The sequence below is a fragment of the Phocoena phocoena genome, chromosome 15 (assembly GCF_963924675.1).
Source record: "Phocoena phocoena chromosome 15, mPhoPho1.1, whole genome shotgun sequence".
Classification (NCBI taxonomy): domain Eukaryota; kingdom Metazoa; phylum Chordata; class Mammalia; order Artiodactyla; family Phocoenidae; genus Phocoena; species Phocoena phocoena.
The window spans coordinates 39753559-39776767 of record NC_089233.1 but is presented as its reverse complement, the minus strand read 5'-3'; the positions used below and the strand labels follow the sequence as shown (position 1 = coordinate 39776767).

General features: G+C 44.3%; 1 protein-coding gene across 3 annotated transcripts in view; it reads right to left on the bottom strand.

Annotated features, from left to right (window-relative positions):
- The window catches only part of SEC23B (SEC23 homolog B, COPII coat complex component), a 40036-nt gene extending 20403 nt beyond the window's left edge, over positions 1 to 19633 (bottom strand). The window contains exons 1-12 of one of the 3 annotated variants that reach the window (XM_065892632.1): positions 19194 to 19633; positions 16664 to 16887; positions 15256 to 15313; positions 12488 to 12574; positions 10887 to 11123; positions 10678 to 10763; positions 9409 to 9553; positions 8814 to 8972; positions 8336 to 8451; positions 6173 to 6296; positions 5114 to 5194; positions 416 to 505 (exon numbers count right to left, since the gene is read on the bottom strand). In XM_065892632.1, coding sequence (XP_065748704.1) covers positions 416 to 505; positions 5114 to 5194; positions 6173 to 6296; positions 8336 to 8451; positions 8814 to 8972; positions 9409 to 9553; positions 10678 to 10763; positions 10887 to 11123; positions 12488 to 12574; positions 15256 to 15313; positions 16664 to 16884 — 1404 coding nt within the window. In that variant the 5' untranslated portion in view covers positions 16885 to 16887; positions 19194 to 19633. Of the gene's footprint in view, positions 1 to 415; positions 506 to 5113; positions 5195 to 6172; positions 6297 to 8335; positions 8452 to 8813; positions 8973 to 9408; positions 9554 to 10677; positions 10764 to 10886; positions 11124 to 11975; positions 11977 to 12487; positions 12575 to 15255; positions 15314 to 16663; positions 16888 to 19193 lie in introns of those variants that run through there. The other 2 variants (XM_065892631.1, XM_065892633.1) reach the window with 2 other exon arrangements.
- Between the last annotated feature and the right edge of the window lie 3576 nt (positions 19634 to 23209).

Genomic DNA, 23209 nt, shown 5'->3' with positions numbered 1-23209 from the left:
ACAAATCAAATCAAATCAAACACAGCAAAATGTTAGTTAGAGAACCTGAGTGGTTGATACTTGGGTATTCACTATACAATCCTACTTATCATTCTGTACGTTTGAATTTAAAAAAATAAAATACTGGGGAAAAACTGACACACTCAAAAATTCACCAACATTATGATGGCTGGCAAAAGCCATTCCTCTTCTGATGACCTTATCAGTTCAACAACAAATTGACAAAAGCAGTTTGCTGTCTGACTCTGACCATACCCTGGAAGGAATAAAAAAGATGACGTCAGACTAAGATCAGGCTAAACACAAGCCCAAAGTAGCATCACTTTGTGGAGAAAGAAACCGGAGGCCACCAGTCTGTAACAAATCAGAAAACACAACATTGAGACGCAACTATTCATGAAAAAATGCAGCCCACCTGATTGACTACTTCAAAGTAGATGCCGAGCGTAGACGTGGGATCCAGGCCACAGATTTTCCACTGACTCGTGCCACCAACACCAAGCTCCTAGGGGAGAGAAGAGGGATTAAAAAGAAATGAAACAAAAAAGATGCTCCTGTGATTACCTGCTGATGAAAAGCACTGACTCTGAGAAGGGCAGGTCCCTTAGAATATCTCATTCCAAATGAAAATTTAAATTTCGGGACTTCCCTGGTGTTCCTGTGGGTAGGACTCTGCACTTTCACTGCAGGGGGTGTGGGTCCCATCCCTGGTCGGGGAACTAAGGTCCCGCATGCCACACAGTGCGGCCAAAAAAAGGAAAAAAAAAATTTTTTTTAAATTTCACTGAAAAAAGTACAATTACAGACCAGAATAAAGTTTAACATTTATTACAGTACTTTACAATTAGGCTTTTTATACTGGCACTCTGGTCAGTTTTCATTACGTCGTTGAGCTTTATCTACACACACACACACACACACACACACACACACACTACATAACACTGATGTCAACTGAGAGAATCAGGTCAGGGATGGGGATGCAGTAAATACTTGAAAAGAAAAAGAATTACCTGCTTAGCTTGAAAGATTTATGTACTTCTTCCACCATTATTAGAACAAGAAATAATTACAGAACTTTAGCTGTTAAATATTAAATTTTAACCCAATTCCTTTATGCAAAAGCTACATATAAATTCTTGGTAAGACAACTGAGATTTTAATTATGTGAAGGCTGCTTTGGGTTGACTAGTTGAATGACTCCCAGCAATAAATAAGAAGTTCACTTGGGCTTCCCTGGTGGCGCAGTGGTTGAGGGTCTGCCTGCCGATGCAGGGGACACGGGTTCATGCCCCGGTCCTGGAAGATCCCACATGCCGCCGAGTGGCTGGGCCCGTGAGCCATGGCCACTGAGCCTGTGCATCTGGAGCCTGTGCTCCGCCAACGGGAGAGGCCACAACGGTGAGAGGCCCGCATACTACCAAAAAAAAAAAAAAAGATCACTAAAACATGAAGGGTATCACTGTTTTAAGCATGACATCTAGAAGAAAAGTCTGCAGGTGTCAAATACCTAGAACCATTAACCAAGAAGACCACTAGACTCTGAAACATACATTTGATCATTCTAGAGACAGCGAATACTACACATTTTAACACCTCATTATAATATGGGATACCATCCTTAGAAAGTAACACAATTATGCATCAAGAGAGTCATGATACATACCTCTTCTGTTACTCTGAATCCACCCAAACTGTACACTGTCAGCTGAGTACAGCTGACACCAGTCCAGTCTCTCTACAAAGCCATGCCAGGAGCCCATGTCCCTGGCCACAGAAGAGCAATCTCAGGAAGGTGATGGTCAGAGGGGAAAGGGAAAAGTCACAGCTCTACAGTGCAGGCTGGGGAGGACACCCTGCGTTTCACAAGTCTCTCCTAAGCAAGATCGTGAGACATGGATTCCTAGGTGTTCACCTTCCCTTTCAGGGCCTTTTCTAAAAGAGGCACATAACATCTGCTGGACAGTGAAGGCTGCACCCACGAACAATGGCAAGGAAGTAAAAGGAGCCTGTCTGCCCCCCTTTCTTGCCTTGCTAATCCCTTCTCTCAAATCTCTCTCCACACCTTTTGACTCCATTTTTAATACGAAACCATTTTAATACGAAACTCCATTTTTAATACGAAACCAAATCAAGGGGATTCAGAGCATGTCACCCAAAATATGCCAGGCTGGCATAAAGATTATTTTAAGCTGTAGGTAATGATTAAAAAGAAGACATAAGGGGCTTCCCTGGTGGTGCAGTGGTTGGGAGTCCGCCTGCCGATGCAGGGGACACGGGTTCATGTCCCGGTCCAGGAAGATCCCACGTGCCGCGGAGCGGCTGGGCCCGTGAGCCATGGCCGCTGAGCCTGCGCTCCGCAATGGGAGAGGCCACAACAGTGAGAGGCCCGCGTACCGTAAATAAAAAAAAAAAAAAAAAAAAAAAAAAAAGCAGACATAAGAAAACTCTCTATCCTCCTCCTACCAGGAAGTCAGGAGCTTCTTAACCGTCAAAGACAATGCTAGATGCTTATCAGTCCAGAGGCAGCACCAGAAGAATATATGTAACAACTCTTGGTAAAACAATCTTCCTTTCCCATCCGTCTCCCCCATTTGTCTACTCTTCCACAATTTGCCACCCCTAGAAGATCAAGGTCCCTTTCCTTTGTCTTGTCATTTATCTACACATTTATTGTAAAAGAACATTTATTGTTAAGATGCAACTAATCCCAAGGTCTAACTCCCTCTGAGTGACTCATCACTGAGTATGTACGAGCCGTGTTATGTGTGTGGTGCACACATTAATAAACTTGTTTGTTTTTCTCCTGTTAAGCTGTGTTTCGTCAGTCTAATTTGCAGGGTCCCAGCCAATGAAACTAAGGTGGGTAGAGGAAAAAGAAAAATTTCCCTCCCCTATAGCACCAACCCTCAAGCGTGGCCACAAACCCTCCAGAGTCCCACAAGCATTGTATTCTCTCACTAATACACAAATTCCTTATGTAAGCATCTACCCTGCCTTGATCAGAAGAACTGTAAAGATGGAATTAGGAAATCACCAGTTTATTGTGATTCAAATACACTGATTCAGGATAATCAATGGATAACCTAAAACCATAAGGTGAAAGGCTACTGGCAAACAAGATACTCATGTTGTGCTACAGTCCTGTTCAACAGATCTGCTAATGGCAAAAAGGAAACGGGCCCCTGTAATTGAAGGACAGTCATCACCTCACCACAACTCAGCATGAGGTACACAGATCACTCAGGAAGCATGGGGGACAGAAAGGTTTAACCCGAATCTAATCATTCATCTAACCTCCACTTCACAGCACATACAGTGAGGACAGAAAACAAGTCAGATAAGGAAACAAACATACGGAGACACTCAATTACAGAAGACTCCTGGCATTGGCACTGTCTCTTCAACAGACCAACATCATCAAACAAAACAAAACAAGCAAAAAAGCCTAAATAAAATGACAGGAAGACCATCCTACATTTTAAAAGACGAAGGATATGTATTATCAAATACAATAGTGGTTAGAGAGGAAAAACAGCTGCAAAGGACATCTGGAGAGAAATTAGGGAAAGAATATGACTATATGTTAGATGATATCAGGAAATCATTGTTTTCTAAGGTTTGAGAATAACGTAGAAGACCCTTGTCTTCAGAAGATGCACACCGCAACACTGACAGACTAAGTGTCAAGACGTCTGCAACTTGCTTTCAAAAGCAAAATATTGATATGATAAAAGAATATGGCAAACAGATGAAATCAGTTAGATAACACAAATGTGGCCAAAACGAGGACAGAGGGATTATGACAAAATGTCAACGATTACCGACTCTATGTGGTGGGGATACAGACTCATTACGCTCGTCTCAAAACTTCCCTGCTGTACTTTCCTCCCCTCCTCCACCCCCCATCCAAAAATTTCACGGCTGAAACCTACTGGATCCTGGAACAGCTGTACTAAGTTATAATACCTTCTTAGGCAGATATTAAGTCTGTGGAGAATATGCTGGAACAAGGCAGCCTCCCAAAGCCCTGCCAAGAAACAAGAGTACATGTCCCTGAGTACATGGGGGTAACGAGGGACTCGCCACAGGGGCTTGGGCAACAACCTGCCTCACCCGGAGGGTTACAGGAATATCCTCTCAAAAAGCCTGCCTCTGGTAACTTCAATAAAAACTTACTCTAAGTAGTCACTAACGAGTGTTCATTGCTGATGAGGACAAAAACTTCAATGGGAAAGGTGAAACCCAGTGTGGGCGTCCTGGGTACTGTTCTAAGTGCCTCACCTGGGCTGCTCGTGGAGTCCTCCCAACAGTGCTGTACAGTAGGTCCCATTACTGCCTTCATTTCCCGGACAGAGATGCTGGATCCTGGAGCCATGAAGCACCTCGGCAGGGCCACACCTGCACCCTGAGCCCACGCCCGACTCTCCCGTCCAGCCTCACGTTGAAGAGGACGGTGAGGGAAGGACGTGACTGTGACAACCCAGCCCATACCCACCCTGGACAGGCCTCACTGGACCAAAAGTGTACACCTGGCAGCTCAAGTGCCATCAGAGGAAGTGGGCCACCAGCAAGGCCGTCTCCCCATCTAGTGAGAGCTGAACTTCGTTCCATGTACTCAAATCTGTCACTCAAGGAACACCGCTGCCTACATGCGCCAGTGTCACCCACTGCCCAACCAGCTCAAAACGGTCTCTGTGAAGCGAGACAGAGGGAGCCCTTACAAGGGCAGTAAGCACACGGGTCTGTCCCTGCAGGGCCGTGCTGCACAGAATGCAACGCCTGGTAGCTCTCTGGCGCGGCCACCCAAGAAAGGGTAGTCGGGTGGGGAACATGGTCCCTACCTAGCTCCCCCGTTGTCATCTCTGACCCTAAGCAAGACACTTAACCTCTCTGAGCCTCAGCTTTCTCCTCTCTGACCGTTCAGACCAATGTTTGGAAAGACAGAAATGACACTACCCCTCAGGGCTATGGGTGTCAGTGAGCTACCCCTCTCTCCTCACCACAGACACAAGCCAACAGGTGACACGATGCAAGGTCATCCAGCCCCGACACGTCTAAGGGGTCAATTCCCAGGCAAAGGAGGTGAGGGTGACGGAGGAGTTTTCCTTACGTTTTCTGACACACATGGTCCTTTCACGTTCAGAGACACACAAGGGCCTATGGCTCCAGCAACCTTCAGTTCCCGCGAGGTCTGAGGCAGAATCACATAAGAGCAGACAGTTAACAATCACCAAGAACCACCCCCTCACAAAGGACACAACTAAAACGGCAGGGTTATTATTCCACCAAGGGAAAATCCTACAGGGACTCTAGCGTGGAAAAGCTTGTATATGCTTCTCCAGGGCTGCTGTGAACTGACTAAAGCTTTAATAAAACCCTCCTTTAGTAATAGTTACCTTTGTTCCAAAGATGCAGCAGCATGTTCTGCCTTCTCAACTCTGAAATTATCGTGCGCACGGAGGACAGCAATTCTGCCACTACTACGTTCTTCTCCTGTGCCACACACCTCTTGTAACTAGTTACAAATGTCAATCAGGGAATACGCTGTTTTGTGCTGCTTTAAAAATACTTAATTTATGAACTCCAACACACTCAGACTTTTAAATCTGAATTCATTTCAGCAAAGTCCATCCTTCTTCATCTTTTTAAAAAAACCTCCAACATCTGACAACGTTGTTTAAAGTTTAACCTAGGTGATCTAATGATTATTGCCAATTTGCAAAGTAATATTTGCCATCATATTTTCTAACGGCCCCTTTGAATGTTTTCTCAATGACTCAGAATCAAGTATATAGAGCGATCAGTCCCTACGTGGAAAAACAAAAGCCAAACTCCCAATGCTGCCCCATTTTAGAGCGCCCTGGCTAGTCTGCAGGCAGGCGCTAAACACAAACCGGTGGCTGGGTGGGCACTTAGCCCACCACCTTCGTAAGACCTGCTCTCCCTGCAGGGGGAGCAGACATCTCATGGTTTAAAACACTGATAAATATGCAGGTCGTTCCTGAGAAGGAAAGGGACAGAATGAATATACTTTGTTGGGATTATTTTGCTAGGAACTTTTTAACTTTTCTTTAGATGCCCGTGTCCTGAGGGTGAGGCTCCCCCAACTATGACTTCTAGGTAAGTAAGAACACTATTCTTTCATTAAGGTTTTAGAAATCTATTCTACCTTTACTTCCAATGTAGCACCAAATGCCATTCGGAAATTGCCATTAAAATCTTTACTAAAAATTCTTTGGAATGTCTGCTTGAAGAGAGAAGTGTTGAAAGAATCTCCCATCACCATGTGGCCTCTAGGAAAGAAAAAAGGAAAAAGAAAGTGAACCTTTAGGATGACTCAAAGCCATTCAGATGCTTCCTGGGTATTTATGAACAATTATTTTAGAGAAGAAGAAAAAAGCAAGCATGTCCACAGAGGTGCTACTGATCACTTACTGATAATGGAAAACAGCCAGTTCAATTTGTACTCAAGAAAGACACTATTTTTAAAACATTAAACATAGAATTCTTTAGAACAGTGCTGCATCTTGATCACTGTGGTGGTTATACAGACCTATAGAGAGGATAACAATTTCAAAGAACTAGACATGCACACAGATTTTTAAAAATGAGTGCATGTACAGACTGGTGAGAGCCAAGTACGGTCCGTGATGTATCAATAGTTAACTGTGCTGTACCAAGTCAGTTTCCTGGTTCTGACATGGTGCTGTATTTATGTAAGATGCTACCACTGGGAGATGCTAGATAAAAAGTATGGACAGACTTCACTGTACTATTTTTGCAATTTCTTGTCTATCTGTTAACTGTTTCAAAAATTAAAAGTTTAAAAAAATAAATGATGATATAATCTGGATAAGGTGTGACTAGTCCCAAGGAAACCAAGACTGTGATCTTCCTTGAAGATAATGGACCCCATAACACAGCCCAGGGTCACCTCGCCTTTGCTGGAAGTCATCCCAAATGGCTGGCTCACTTCAAGCCATCAACTGAAACCTCTAAGTCTTTTTTTTTTTCAGTGTCACTGTTCACACATTTCCCCGATACTATAGTTGTGCAACAGGTGATGTGCCCTAAATACTGTCACTCAGGGGTCAAAGGCCTCACTGAAAGTGTGAGGGAAGTGCTGGTCCCTCTCCACAGAGGAGAGTCACATACACGTGAACTCTGGTGTATAAGCTCGGGGGTGTTCACAAACACATGGAAGTTTTCCTGTGATGTTTCACGACAAGAACTCCCGCAGGGCACTGGAGGGAGTCCAGCGTATTAAGTGAACTCAGCGGCACAGCCAGGCCAGCATCACTGGTCCTCTATCACCTCATGCGCCTGCTGGTCCCCAGGACAGCTGCAGATGATGAGGGTTCTACCCCGTCCCCTTTACTCAGTGAGGACCCACAGCACCACCTGGGAGCTCCTTATAAATGCAGAACAACAGGCCCACCCACAGCTCTCTGCCACTGCTTTTCCAGCTGCATGTGAACAAGACCCCAGGGGACTTGCACACAAATGCAGGTTCTCCAGACGCTGTCTGTGGTCAGGCGTGCCTGGAGCACACACGGGCCACACCAGTGGTTCTCAAACTCTGCTCCACGTCAGAAACGCTCGGGAACTTTAAATGTGCTGATGCCCAGGCCAGGCACCATGCTAATTAAATCCGACTTTAGGAACAAGACCCAGACCAAAAGCAGTTTTGAATGTTCCCGGGTGATTCTGATGCTGCAGCACCTTCAGACTAGTGGTGCCATAGGTGGTTCTCACCAGAATTCCCGGAGAGCTTGTTAGGACCCACCACCAGGCTGCATCCTCAGCCTCTGATTCAGGAGGTCTGGGGTGAGGCTCGAGTGTGCCCATGGGCCCCAAAGGCAGCTGGCTGGGCACCATCCCGCTTTGAAGACTTGGGCTCCCAGCCCGCCCTGCACCGCACCCTCCAGGCTGAGCGAGTGCCGGCTGTCATGAGGTGCGGTCACTAAGCCAGGTGAGGGGGCTCCTAATTGCTCTAGCATTCAGCCTATTTCCCCCCTTCTCACAAGGAAGTGCTGAAGGCCACATACTCCATGCTTGCTTTCCTGCCTTGGTGTCTGCAACAACCCTAAGAAATTAAGTTACTCTGACACGACAAGTTCACAGTGAACCCTGACCTCCTTCTGATCACAGCTTCTTCCTCCAAGAGGCCCACAAACCCTCCCCAGGCACCGAAACTGCAGCCCAGAGCCACCTGAACGCTCATTTGAGCCAGCCTTGGCCATTCCCACGGAAGTCTCATTCAAGTCCCACTCAAGTCTCATTCCTTAGAATAAGTACTCTCACTTTTCCCAGGGGTTCACTGTCCACATACCCAGTAAGGTTTGTGCAGCACTTCATCTCTAGAAGTCCAGTCTGATCGAGGGCACAAGCGTAAATATCGATGCAGTGACCGTTTGCAGCAGCTCGGTTAGCAAGCATCTCATAGTGCTGCGAAGAGAGAAAAATTATCTTTATGGAACAGCAACATCACTCACTAGGCGTGCCTTACCGCGCCAAAGAGGTGAGATCAAAGAGAGGAATATGGAGACAGTTTCTCTCATAACATCCAAATAAAATAAAACTGCAGTTTTCAGTCTCAAAACACTTTTAGCAGCTTTAGGGCCACCCACTCTAACCAAGGTCTCAGAACTGGGACAGATACTTAACATCAGCCGAGATCTGGAAGGTCATCTCAGCAAGAGGTACTCACTGACCACAAAGCATGGCCTCAGCAGAACAGCTGTCACTCCAGGGCAGCCCAAACCCCACCTGGGTGACCACACTTACAGCCTTGAGCCAGGAGCACCTACCTTGGTTGCCTTTTTCATGAAGCGGGCGTTATCTTTCTCAATATCGTGCCAGGAACGAATAGGAACCTTTAGTTCATCTCCAACCACCATGCCAGGTCCTTGGGTAGGGGGACCCCCAATAAACAGCATAATCCTGGCTCCCGTGTTTGGAAAAGTGCCCTAAAGCAGTAAGTGGCAGCATTTTAGGAACATACAGCCCACCCCAAGCATGTTTCCCACAGAAATGCTCCAAATGTGAGTTGTCCTCAGCTGTCGTGACTCCTGACGATACTGCAGCAAAACGCAGATGACGCTGCCGAGAAGCAGCTTCTCTGTTCCAACCTGAGGGTCTGGTGCACTTTTATTTCCTGTGGTCCTGGTGCCCTAATGGCCTTGTGTTTCTCATGAAAACTTTTTTTATTTTCAAAACACCAAGGGCTCCTTCAGTGTGGATAAATTAACACTGATAAATTAACACTGATAAATTAACACATTCTGATAAATTAACACTGCCAGCTGACTGCGGTCACAGCTGATTTTTCAGACAAGGCCAACAAACACACCTTCTGTGAGAAAGCTTGTGTGGTCCGATAGGTCCCAGTAAATTCTAAGTTACCTCCAACAAGCCAACAGCAATGGACAAAGCAACACCAGTGGATCGCAACGGTCTCTTCCCCTGAGGTACGGGCCATGGGTCCCTCTGCAGCTCCCCAAGAAGATCAGTGAGGTTCATGTCGATCTTGTGAATGGGCTGCAGAAATCTGCATGATATTGAATGGACACGTCAAGCCTGATTTAATAAAGTACTCTGGTCTTCAGCCTGCATGACACATAGTTACTGCTCTTCAAAATAAGTATCAGAGTACAAAAAACTTGCAGTGTTTTTTTTTTTCCTTCAAAGTTGTCTCTAACTACAGGGCTTCCCTGGTGGCGCAGTGGTTAAGAGTCCGCCTGCTGATGCAGGGGACACGGGTTCATGCCCTGGTCCGGGAGGATCCCACATGCCGCGGAGCAGCTTGGGCCCGTGAGCCATGGCCGCTGAGCCTGCACGTCCAGAGCCTGTGCTCCGCAACGGGAGAGGCCACGACAGTAAGAGGCCCGTGTACCGCAAAAAAAAAAAAAAAGTCTCTAACTACAAACACAAAAAACTCAAAGCAATTTTATTCAGGAATGTCATTTAAAGCAACCTGCATATGTAGCATGGAAAAAAAATCAATTTCAAACAGGAGCAAATCAGTTTAATTAAATTTTAGGCAGCAAAAAAACCCTAAAGACATGCTAACACGAACTCAGTCCATGTAAGGTTCATGGACGTGGAAAATCTTCATCGTTCTGAAGACTCCATTTGTGTTTCTCTTGAACCTTGGGAGTCATACAGGGAGGAACACCAGTTTCTTAGAGAAGAGGCTGTGCCAGGCATGTCAGCAAAGCATCTTATCATGTTTGCCAACTGTTAACCCAGCCTTGGGCAGCCCTAGGAGCACAGCGGGCCAATCTCAGGCTTGTTAGAGGACACCCAACAGAAGCCTTTTCGGTTTCCCCAGCTTTACTTAAGAATCAAAAAGGACAAGAGCCATGTATCTAGTAAGAGGGGAATGACTGCGTACAGTGGTCTCAAAATCTCTGTGATGATACAAGTCTAACCAGGAAAAATATTTTGAGCAAATCTGCCCCACGTGTATGTGTGTGTGTGTATATATATATTTATATATTAACTTAGTTATAAATTTTAAACGTACACTGACTTGTCACGTTTGTTATTAAACATTAAATATTGGTTAGGCTGAGTCTTTTTTTCCCCTCTAAAAATAAAAAACAAAAGCCCTCCTGCTGTCCCTCCCTCCCGCCCACAGCCGCCGCTGTGCACGTGCACGTCCAAGCTCACCTGCTGGAAATGGAAGGGTGCTCCTGTGGCTGTGCTGGGCGCGCTGGGTGCACGGGCACGGCAGGCTTGGTCAGGCCCAGCATGTCCTACACAAACCAGAATGACTCATTTCCCTTAACACTACAAGTGAATGACATTTTTTTCCCTTTTTCCTAATGAATTTTTAAGAAACATCCCTGGTCCTGCTTGGGGACAGGCAAGGCACTAACCTGTATCTGCTTTGCAGTTAAATCCTTCGTCCCCCGGAAGACATAACTCTTGGAAATCCCCTCACAGCTGAGTTCATGGACCTGCACCATCCTCCCAAACGTGATCAAGCCCACCAGCGCATCTGGAGGAAGGAGACTCAGGGACATCTGCAGGGATTCCTTGAGTGCCTGGAGGTCGTCTTCTTCCAGGCATGTGTCCACCACATAGAGAAAGATCAGAGGGGACTGAGCACCTCGCTTTATGCAAAGAAAAACAGCACAATGATCAGTATACAAATAGACATAACCAGCTCTTTTTAAAGCAAAACAAGGGAGTTCCCTGGCGATCTACTGGTTAGGACTCCACGCTTTCACTATTGGGGCCCAGGTTCAATCCCTGGTCGGAGATCTAAGATCTTCCAAGCCACATGGCTCAGCCAAAAAAAAAAGCAAAACAAGTTATGTAAGTAACAAGTCTTTATTTATACTGACTGTCAGGGATAAGAACATCGAAACAAACCTCTACTTACTTCATTAAACGACAAGTTTTATCAAAACAAACTAGATATAAAGACTACTTTATAGCCAACAATTTATTCCACATCTCTGAACGCCAGGCATTGTTCCAGGTCCTGCGATAGATACATCAGCGAACCAAAAGGCCAGAGATCCCTGCCTGCCTCAGGAGCTAATTTTCCAGAACAGAGAAAGGGGGAGGAATTGTGAAGGCCGGGCATGGGGGGGTGGGGGGGTGGGGGGCAGGGAGGTTCCACCATTAAATGGGAGGTCAGGGCAGCCTTATTAAGAAAGTAACATTTGAGCAAAAACCTGGAGGAGAGGGAGGGAGCAATACAGATACAGGGGAGAAAGCTCCAGCCTGAGGAAAAGCCAGAGCAAAGGCCCAGGGGCACGTCTGTTCCCAGCACGCTTGAGCAAAGTCAAGGAGGCCCATTTGGCTGAACGAGGACCCTAAAAGAAGCTGAGGTCAGAGGGGTAACACGGCCAGCTCACACAGAACTCTGAAGACTATTACTCCAGGTGAAAAGGGAGTCATTTTCAGCACTGGAGGTTTCTGAACACAGACCTAATGTGATGTTTTTAAAGGGTTACCCTGGCTGCTGGGTGAAGAATAAAATATAAGTGGGCAAGGGTAAAGTCAGGGCGAAGAGCTAAGAGACTGCCCCAATAATTCAAGTGAGAGGCGGGGCTGGCCCAGGACAGGAGCTGTGGGGAGAAAGAAGTGGCTGGATTCTGGATCAACTGTAAATATCGACTGCAAGGGATTTCCTAACAGATTAGATATGGGATGTGAGAAAAAGAGAGACGTCAAGGATGAATCTAAGATTTCTAAGCTGAACAACTAGAAGATGGGGTACCATCAACTGAGATGGACAAGGCTGTGGAGGGCAGGTTTTGAACTGAATCAGTGCTACCTTTTTGGTAGCCTTCTATGGAGACGGGAAAACGATGCCATCACGTGCACACGTACCATGACCTAATGTTCAGGATCCTGTGGGCCTCACAGCTTTAAATCGTCCAGACAGGCAAGAGACACAGAAGACAAAGTATTTCAAAAGAAGCTCAATTTAACACTGCTCCTTAAATGCGCAGCAAACAATTACCTGTATCACGTACTCAACTGTAGAAAACTGGGGCATCAATTCAGCAGGCTGATTCACCTCAGATATGCCTGCATAAGCCGGAGGAAACTGGAGGGAAGAAAACAAAGCAATGCTTCATGAGGGCTGAAAGATACATTATGCCTTTTATTTTCCATTTATAAAATAGTTAATGACCACATATTAATTCTGAAAGCACAAAATGTAGAACATGTTACTAAAATACAAAAATCAGAATTTAAGAGACTTCCCTGGTGGTCCAGTGAGTAAGACTGTGTGCTCCCAATGCAGGGGGCCCAGGTTCAATCCCTGATCGGGGAACAAGATTCTGCATGCGTGCCGCAACTAAAAGTTCTCATGCCGCAACTAAAGATCCTGCATTCTGCAACTAAGACCTGGGGCATCCATCAATCAATCAATCATTTTTTAATCAGAATTTAAAATCTATAACCCTGTTCTATATCTATATCACACTGGAACGTTTTCTTAATGCAGTTTTAGGTTATCATGTAACTTCTAAATCATTAAAACACACACTATTAAAAACCATTTCCAAATTGTTGCCCTGTAAATTAAGGGCTGAAATTTTAGCTGTCTCATCAATAATCTACATGGAAGACTAAAGCTTTTATTTGGGTTTACTACTCTAGCTGTTATAATAAAGTAATACATGTTAATTGTAGAAAAACTGGCAAGTACAAGAAAAATATAAGATAAAAGATACAAACCCCCCGTGCTCCTATCACCCGGAGGCAGCTACTGTCAACATCTCGGTGTATCTCCTTCCACACTTTTTCTAGCTTAAGCACAGCTGAGGTCACCTTATACACGCAATTTTGCAACCTGCTTTTTGGTGCTTAACATAATATCATGGGTGTTTTCTTTTTTCTCTACAAACATTTTAAATTTGTAGCTTGTACATTGATTTTTTTCCCCAAACTTTAAAAATCGTGGTAAATTTTACCATCTTAACCTTTTTTCAGTGTACAGTTCAGTGGTCTTTAATACACTCATAATGTTGTGTACCCATTTCCACCATCCATCTCCAGAACTTTTTTCATCTTGCAAAACTGAAACTCTGAACCTGTTAAACAGTAACTCCCCATCACCCCCACCCAGCCCCTGGCAACCACCTCTCTACCTTCTTTCTATGAATTTGACCGCTCCAAGTACCTCATACAAGGGGGATCATACAGTATTTGTCTTCTGTGACTGGCTTATTTCACTCAGTAATATCATTAAGGTTCGATCACGTAGCATAAGTCAGAACACCTTGCATTTTAAGGCTATTAATATTGCATTGAACATACAGACCACATTTGCTTATCCATTCACCCGTCAGCAGACACTCGGATCAGTTGCTATGTTTTAGCTATTGTGAATAATACTGCTATGAACATGAGTGTGTAAGTATCTCTTCAAGACCCTGCTTTCAGTTCTTTTGGGTATATATCCAGAAGTGGGAATGCTGGACTATTTGGTTGACATCACTAATGAATAATACTGCTAGGAACATGAGTGTTTAAGTATCTCTTCAAGACCCCACTTTCAGTTCTTTTGGGTATATATCCAGAAGTGGGAATGCTGGACCATTTGGTAAACATCACTAATTAGTGACGATGAGTATCTTTTTATGTGCTTAGTGGCCATCTGTCTATCATCTCTGGAGAAATATCTATTCAAGTCCTTTGTCCATTTCTGAGTTGGGCTTTCCTGTTGCTGTTGAGTATTAGGAGTTCTCTGTATATTCTGAATATTAATCCCTTATTAGACACATGATTTGCAAATATTTACACCCATCCTATGGGTTGGACTTTTACTCTGTTGACATTGTCTTTAGATGCCTTATAATTTTAACAATAAATTAAACAGACATCAATTCTGAATATAATAGGGTGTAGGAATGTTTTTAAGATCTGCAAATACTCTGAATCGCCCAGGGAGACAAATCTTGTACGGTATCTGCTTCTAATTCTCAAGACTATACTTAAAAGTCATCAACTGCACACTGGTCTCTTCACCACTGGACTCAGTGTGTGCTATCTGAGAATGAGACTGTTAATCAATTATGATTAAGTATAAGAATAAACAAGTGGATGTTACTAATATCTTAAGATCTGCTAGAGCACTATATATTATGTTGGGCATAATTATTTTCTAACAGCTTTATTGAGGTATAGTTTATATACCATAAAATTCACCCATTTAAAATGTACAATTCAATGATTTTTAGTAAATGCACAGAATTGTGCAATCATCACCATAATCCACTTTTTGAACATTTCCTCCATAGGCACAGTTCATTTCAAAGAAAAGTCTCTCATCATTTGTGAGCTCCTAGTTTAGTAGTTAAAAATGTTGAAATCAAAACAAGATCAACTTGACCCTAAAAGTTAGAAAGATCGAAAATGAAAATCCAGTAATGTACACTATCCAATTAGAATAAACTGAAATCAAATGTAATATAAACACCTTATCTGTTTTCTAGGGTAACATACTCAGTACTTACAGAAAACCTATTTAAAAAAAAAAAAAAAGGAAATCTATGTCCCCTCCACAGCAAAGACAAAGACTCATATAATGAAACTGAATGACCATTCAAAACGAAAATCACATATGTTCAACATTCAATATTAGGCTTAAGAAATATCACCTTAACAGGTGCCCCATGCCAGGGCAGACACAAATTCAACCTCACTTAATTTTTTTCAGAGCAGGACAACTAAACTGAAACACAGGAAATACTTGTAAAATAATTACAGTTCACATACCTGATTTCTTTGGAAACAGAAATTACAAGCCCAAAGCTTTGCTCGATAATCAACCTGACTGTGAGAAAAATAAATATTACAACCAGATACCGTTTTCATTTTTCAGGCAGAAAGCATTTAAGTGTAAACTTCTTGTTCATGTGTGGGTGCCTCAATGGAGGAAGGTATGCAACACATTCTCTGCAGCTAGAGTTCTGGCTGCTGAGTGCACCGAAAGGCTCCTTTAAGCAGCAACAATGAACAACTACTAAATCCTTTTTGCTCTTTTCCGATTTCCTAGATAAGATTTAGAAATTCATGAGTTATAAAAATTATAGGTTATTTCCTTTTGCCCTGTTATCTAAACATACTCTATGATTTTTCTAATGTCTTTACTGTTCAAATATATGAAACTATGAAATTTTAATACTAAAAGGACATTTAACACACAGGAAAAACAACTCAGACTTTAACCACACTTAGTTCACTTGAAGAAGTTGAGCAGAATGCTTCTGGGTTGATACACTTCCTAGAACTGGTTCAAGATAATGCTTTATAGTTGCTTTCCCCCCCTTTCTACATTTAGAAAATGAACGATCAGCTATTATTTTAAAAGAGCAGCAGCATCTTATACATGGGTACACCAAGTAAGAGCAAGGAGAATGAAGTAAAAAATGTTCCCTCATATAAAAATTTTATCTTTAAAGAGTATTTATGACACTCTTCACTTGCTTAAAAATTCTTTCAAAGAGTGCCCACATTTAAGAGAGCTATCATAGGTCACCATTTCAGGCACAAAAAAGTTACACTTAGGGCTTCCCTACTGGCGCAGAGGTTCAGAGTCCGCCTGCCGATGCATGGAACACGGGTTCATACCCCGGTCCAGGAGGATCCCCCATGCCGCGGAGCGGCTGGGCCCGTGGGCCATGGCCGCTGAGCCTGCGCGTCCGGAGCCTGTGCTCCACAACAGGAGAGGCCACAACAGTGAGAGGCCTGCATACCACAAAAAATAAAAAAGTTCCACTTAACAATAAAATCATCAAGAGTTCAGACTTCTTCTGCCTATTACCTCTTCCTGCCATACAGCATCACCATACCAGGTAGGTACAACAAAACTCTCTAAAGCTTTTGGATATTTTTTGGAAAATGCTTTGAAAGGCACCAATAAAGTCAATAGTTAAGGCAAAAGCAAACTGAAAATCAGAAAAACAAAAAATTACAAATCCTTTCCCTCTACCTCCACCTCATTCCCATAAATTCTAATTCTATGTGGAATATCAGGCCAGGGAGACATCACCTAAGACTCTCACCATTTACTACTCATCTCAAATTTGACATCTTGCCCAACTGAGTCACTTTTAGGAGAATCACAGGAAAGTCATAATTTACTGTATTCATCATTTTTGCTAGTTTTTAAAAGAATTCATACCAAAGTGGATTGAGGATGGCTTTGCAAGTTGGCCTGCTGCAAAGCACTGGTTCATACTGTACAGGGGGCAGGTCTGGACGTTCTTTCAAAGGAGTAAGGATACAAGCCAGGGGAACAACCATTCTTGTAGCCTCGAGACGGCTGGAAGGCCACACATTCCAACTAAAACGCACGCCATCGCGTTCTTCATTCTGCTGAATGAATTCCAGGTATGTTGCCATTGTCTAAAAAAAAAAAAAAAAACACTAAAAATAAAATTTAATCGTATGTGAAATTCTCAACTGAACTTCAAAAAAAGATGACCACCTAATGCCACGTTTCTTAAACACTTAGTCTGGAAGAACCTGTCACTGGAGGATGACAACATCTCACTTCTCTCTGACCCCCCAAGAGCCAATTAACTTCACAGCTACCTCTCCCATTCCTTTCTCAACCCTCCTTTCTAGCCCTTAAAAAAATAAAAGGGGCGGAAGGTTTACAATCATTTGGTCATCTCTAAGCTGCATGTAGGTGAATAATAGTAGTTTAAATCTCCTCTTAGATCACAGATCATCTCAGCCAAGCCAATTTCAGCCCCGTGCTCAAGGGTTAAGTCTCAAACCCTGTTTCAGCATCCAGCTACCTTCCTCCCTGACCCCCTTTCCTCCTTGCTCTATTCGAGTAAATACTGTATTATAATTTACATTCCAAGCGATCTTGGGTTTGTGCCCTTTCCCTCCTTCAGTTATTACGGAGAAAAGAACTGGATACTGAAGTGCGAATCCTATTCACAAGAACAGCTACCAGTTCTTAGCCAAGGTACTTCTACTTGGGATCACCAAAATTACAAAGGCACACTTGCTATTATGCTAAGTGAGTTCCTCACCAGCTCCTGTCCCCTCACCACAGTCGCTTATGCTCATGCCTTGGAAGATTCCAGTTAATGAAACAGCCATTCAGACTAAGTACGTTTTTCAAACCCAAATAATGCCAACTTCATCCTGTTTATATACTAAGTTCTAGGCTAACACACACTTCAGCTATTAGGGTTCAAGGGAACAAAACTCTCAAGAACAATGGGAAAAATGGCAAATTAAAGAATCTTATAGGGCTTCCCTGGTGGCTCAGTGGTTAAGAATCTGCCTGCCAATGCAGGGGACACGGGTTCGAGCCCTGGTCCGGGAAGATCCCACATGCCACAGAGCAACTAAGCCCGTGAGCCACAACTACTGAGCCGGCGTACCACAACTGCTGAAGCTCACGTACCTAGAGCCCGTGCTCCGCAACAAGAGAAGCCACCACAACAAGAGAAGCCAAAGCAACAAGAAGCTCACGCACAGCGACGAAGAGTAGCCCACGCTCACCACAACTAGAGAAAGCCGGTGCACAGCAACAAAGACCCAACGCAGCCAAGAAGAAATAATTTTTTTTAAAAAAGACTCTATTATACAAGTGGCCTCTAGTGCTCACTTATGCAATGCTGAATAATGACTGTCTCCAAGCTATTTTGAGAAGTGCCATACTGTTAATTTGGACTAAGGGAACAACATAGGGCTATAAATGCAAATGAATTACTCTATTACACACAACGCGGAGCACAAAAATTCCAAATGTTTGTTCCAACTGAAACTCTAAGGCATCTATTTGTTATCTCTGGCCAAAGCAGGAAACTGTAGTTCTGTGTACACAGAACACTTCTGCAGCTTCCTGGCTAGTAAAGGGTAATTCAGGTGGGAATGAAAGCAAGTTCTAACATCCCAATTCTCAGCAAGCACCTCGGCAGACTTAAGTGGCTGTTTTCCTTCTCAAAACAGATCATTATTAAAAGGCACTATCTCCATCCCATGTCCCCAGGCATCCACATATTAAAACGTGCGCTCTCCATTTCCCACTGCCTCTTCCGCTCACTCCCTCAAGAGCATGGATTCTTAACTCTGGGCACATAGCCAACAGGGGACTCCACAGGGTCAATAAGTCCTCTGAAACTGTATGCAAAATTGTGTGCATGAGCCAAGGTGCACTTTTCTAGAGAGACAGGTCTACCACTAACATCATATTTTCAAAAGGGAAGGCTTTCAGAATAAGTTAACAGCTGAATAAATGAACAAGTAAAACTGTAAAGATCCTGTAGACGTATCTGTCAAAAAAAAAAAAACTGTACCATTCATTCCACCTTAAGGTATGATTTTTCAGGACACAACTAAGGTAAAGCAAGGTTTAATCCTTAAAGGGAGTCCGAAGACCTGGGTTCTAGCTCCGGCTCTGTCACGAAGCATAAGTCATTTAACCAGAATCTCGAGTTCCTCAACTGTAAACTGGACGTTGGGTCCTTCTGTCTCCCACGACTCCGAGGGATCCTGCGCCAGAATCCGGCCAGCCGGCCGCCCCACCTGGCTGGGACCACGTCACTCTCAGCAGACCCCTGGGTCTTCGGGCCCTTCAGCTCCTCTGACCGCCAGGAAAAGGCCTCGCCCCAAGAGCAACCCACCTGCCCCTAGCAAAGACTCCGGTCCCTGCCCTCGGCCTCTCATAACCTGTGCTCCCCACTCACCTGGCCGGAGCCGCTCACCTGGCCGCAGCCGTACGCAGCCACTGCTGAAAGAGCCGGGCTCCAGTTCCCACCGCCAAGTCCAGCTCAGCCCTAAGCCGATTGGTTAGCGTCCTGTGCGTCACGCCACGGCGCCGTGCGCTGGCCAATCAAAGAGCGCCTCACCGGCCGGCGATCGGAAGCAAGACACTTAGAAAGGCTGCGCCGCCATCTTGGGACAGGGCAAGACAGACGTGGTTGGCTCTTCAAAATCACAATTACTCAGAATACACGTTTCTCCACGTTCACCTCTAAACCTTTCTGCTTCACGAAATACCGGCACCTAGGGAACTGTTTCCTAGGCGCAGCCAGCTCGCCTCAGGAGCTCGCCCTACTCCAATAAGACGTCCGCTCGCTTCAGTGGGAAGTCCCTCTCATCGCCTTAGTTACCGGGAAGCGAGAACGTTGACGTGTGGCCCCGGAAGAGGGCGAGGCTCCTCGCGGAGGAAACCGAAGCTGGCCGGAAGGAGGTGTCGGCGCGCAGAAAGGGGCGAGGCTAAGGGAGCGTGAGCCTTGAGCGTGGGGACGCATGCGCGCGAGAGTCCTGTCAGTTAAACAGGTGTAGTTATTCTTCCTCACCTTGCAGGGTTTCCTTCCCTCGTTCGCCCCTCGTTCGCGCGCAGGTGCCTTCCGGCTCTCTGCGGAGCCTGGCGTTAGCGCACAGGCTAATCCCTCTCGATCCCTGTCATCCTTCCATGAGAAAGTGAATAATTGGGAACTGTCGTAGTCAAACGTTTTAACAGACTAACAAAACACCAGACTGCATAGAGCGCGGCTTTCTACAGCCACCATGGCCGTTTTACCACTTATTATAAGTGGCAAAACCGAGCACGTTTATTAATCTGACCCAGAGATATGGCCCGTCTGTAGCATATAAAAATAAGCAAAATTATATAAACTTAAAAGTATGCTTAAAGCATATCAAGGCGTCCAAGAATTAATTAGCTCAATTTAATATTAGTACAAAGTTTTAAGTGACTAACAAATCATAGAAGTTAGTTTTAGGTCGATGTGCTACGAAATTAATTGCTGTTAATATAAAAATTTGTCGAATAATGGTTCAGTTTTATTGAACAAGTTTACACTTTTCGTGTATCTAAAGCATTATGTAAGAGTAATAGTGGGTTTTTTAATACTTAAACTGGTATAAGTTCAGGAAGTTCAAATCAATTATTCTCTCAGTAAAGATACACACTCAATTAAGATACAATACACATTTGTATCATACTTCACAGTGAGAAAATGTTACCAAGTCCAAGCTGGTGCTGCTTGCCGCACAACAGGCCAATTGAGAGATGAGTTGGGGCAAGGACTAGCGACTTTACTCGGAAGGTCGCAGACCCAGGAGTCTGGTTCTGACCTCGGGTGGCCTCGGCCTGCAGCGGCTTGAAGCAGGATTTTTTCGGTTCCCAGCCAGAGATTGAGGTATGGCCGCGGCAATAAGAGCGCTGAATCCCAGCCACCAGACCACCAGGGACCAGTGGCCAGTGACAAGGCCACGGCCCGTCAGCTGTGTAGAAATGAACTTCTACATAGAGACGGAAAGTAGTGAAGCAAGTAGAGTGTTTATTAAGAGGGAAAAGGGTGCAGTACGTGTGGACAGCCACACGGGCGGGCTCAGAGAGAGAGTCACGCCCTCGTGGCAGTCTGAATCACTTTTATGGGGCATTTCTTCATGGTTTCCTCTAACCAATCATCTTGTTTCTCCTGGTTCTGAGTCTGAATTTGGTATATCTCAGGGTTCTCCCCTGTGTGGGTGCGCATTTCTTAGCCAAGATGGATAGTAGTAAAGAGGCCTATGGGTAGTTGACGTCACATACTAGGAGGTGGCACCCCCTCCCTTTTTGACCTCTAAGGAGCCTTTCTGCACATGTGCAGTCGGGGAGGTCTCCTGGACTTTTGAGAATGAGGAATATGTGGTCTTTTATCTCTTATCTGGGCAGGGGCCAGCCTCCTCGATCATCCTGCTTTTATGGAGTTCCTGCTATTATGGAGTTTCTGTCCGCAGGGGAGAAACTGTTCAGCCTGGGGCCCATCTACCTCCTGCCTCAGTTCCAGCCAGATTCAGGAGGGGATGTGTTAATTTCTTTTTTCCTGCAGCCATTCACAGGGGGGCCTGGTCAGGATGTTTCCTGTGAGCTAAACAAAGGTATTTTAGCTTAACACTCAGGCGTGGGAGGCAGAATTCCTCCAGTTTGGCCATTATGTATACTTTAAGCTGTAGGCAACATCCCTTTAGTGATTAACTTGAAGCAAAAGCAATAGAATACAAAGGTTAAAGTAAAAGAAACAGATCCAATGTGGAGTCAGATTTATTCTTCTCTTTTACAGAAAGACATAGCTGGGTTTTTTTTTAAACCAAACATTAAGAAAATATCATTTGCCAAAAATTTGCTTGACTTATTTGAACCTGGATTCCTAGTACTAGAAATTACTGTAAGAAGGATTTTTAAAAATCTACCACATTAATGTATTAGAAGTTTAATTTCCTTATTTTAGGAATAGTTGATTTATGTGACTGTGTAGTTATCCTGATAGGCATTGGGAAGGAAGAAAATTTCCTCCTTCCTTCTAGGTTCTTCTGGCTGGCCTAAGAATTAGATCGACATGAGGCAGATTAACAGGAGAAAATGAAATAGAAATTTAGTAACATGTATACATGGGAGAGACCTATGGAAAATGAGTAACTTGCTAAAATGTTTCAAGTCCTCACCTTAAAAACCATCCTCAGCTAAAGACAAAAGAGGATATTGAGGGTGGGAAGTCAGTTATGGGAAGTCACCAGGAAAAGCGCAGTAAACAAGGGTAAGGTTGTTGAGCAGATTTAAGTCACTGCCTTCTCCACTGGTAACTTTATAGAGATGTGGCCATCCTCTTTCTAGTACAGAGAGGGAGACAACCTACAAATGGAGATTTCCCTTACAAATGTAAATGTGTCTTACAAAAGGATAATTCCTACTTGGCTAAGAGTTTTTTCCACATCTGCTGTTTCTTAGAAAATAACCAGCTTAAAATAATTAATATGGCAAGAGGCAATGAGAACAAAGCTTCTTTAAAAGATGTAAGAATCGAATTTGTTAGAACTCTAAAGTTAGTAAACCATTTCATACTCTTACAAGAGGTGAAGACCTTTGCGATTACAGCCATGAAGGCATACAGATGCACAAACACATAGAGTGTAAAACAAAGAATGTTATCTGCCATCCAGTTCTATAAGGATCAAGTCATGAGCCACTGCAGCCGCTGACCTACAACACACGCTGAAAGGAATTCAGTACGAAAACCAGGATGAACCATTCAGTGTTTTGGATATACAGACCCCTAGATATGCTAGTGAACACAAGTACATGTGCCTGATGCAGAGCAAGGCCAAACAATATTGCAACGTCAGAGTTTAGGGCAGAGAAAGGTTTATTGAAGGGCTGTGCAAGGTAATGGGTGGCTCATGCCCCCCAAAACCCGGAAGTGCCCCGAAGGGTTTCAGCAAAGCTTTTTTTTTTTTCTTTTTTTAAGAACTAGTGTTTGAGTCCTAATTTTCTTTTGGTTTTTTGTTTTGTTTTTTGCCATGCCGCGCTGGTATTGACTGTTATTGGCTGATATTGACTATTTTATTAAGAACTATTTTGAAATCAGGAGTCATCAACAAAGAAAACGGGTTGTGTTCTGCTTCTTTGAAACTAAAACATACTTTTCTATACAAATATCAGTTAGTCTAAGTAAGAGATAACACATTCTGGGCATGTCACAGTCTGTCCCAAATAAGGAGGGGGGGAGGATGGAAGCGCCAGCAAGAGGCAAGTAAAAGGTGACTTACACAGCTACTGGAAACCCGCAAGGTTTGTCTGCGGCTGCCCTGTGCAGTAGGGAACCAGAAGTTCAGTGGGTGCGCTCTTGGCTCCCCGGAACTACAATTCCCGGAATGCCACGGGCAGGCTCCCCGGTCGCGCACGCGGTCTGAGCGCCTCAGGTCGGCTGCATTC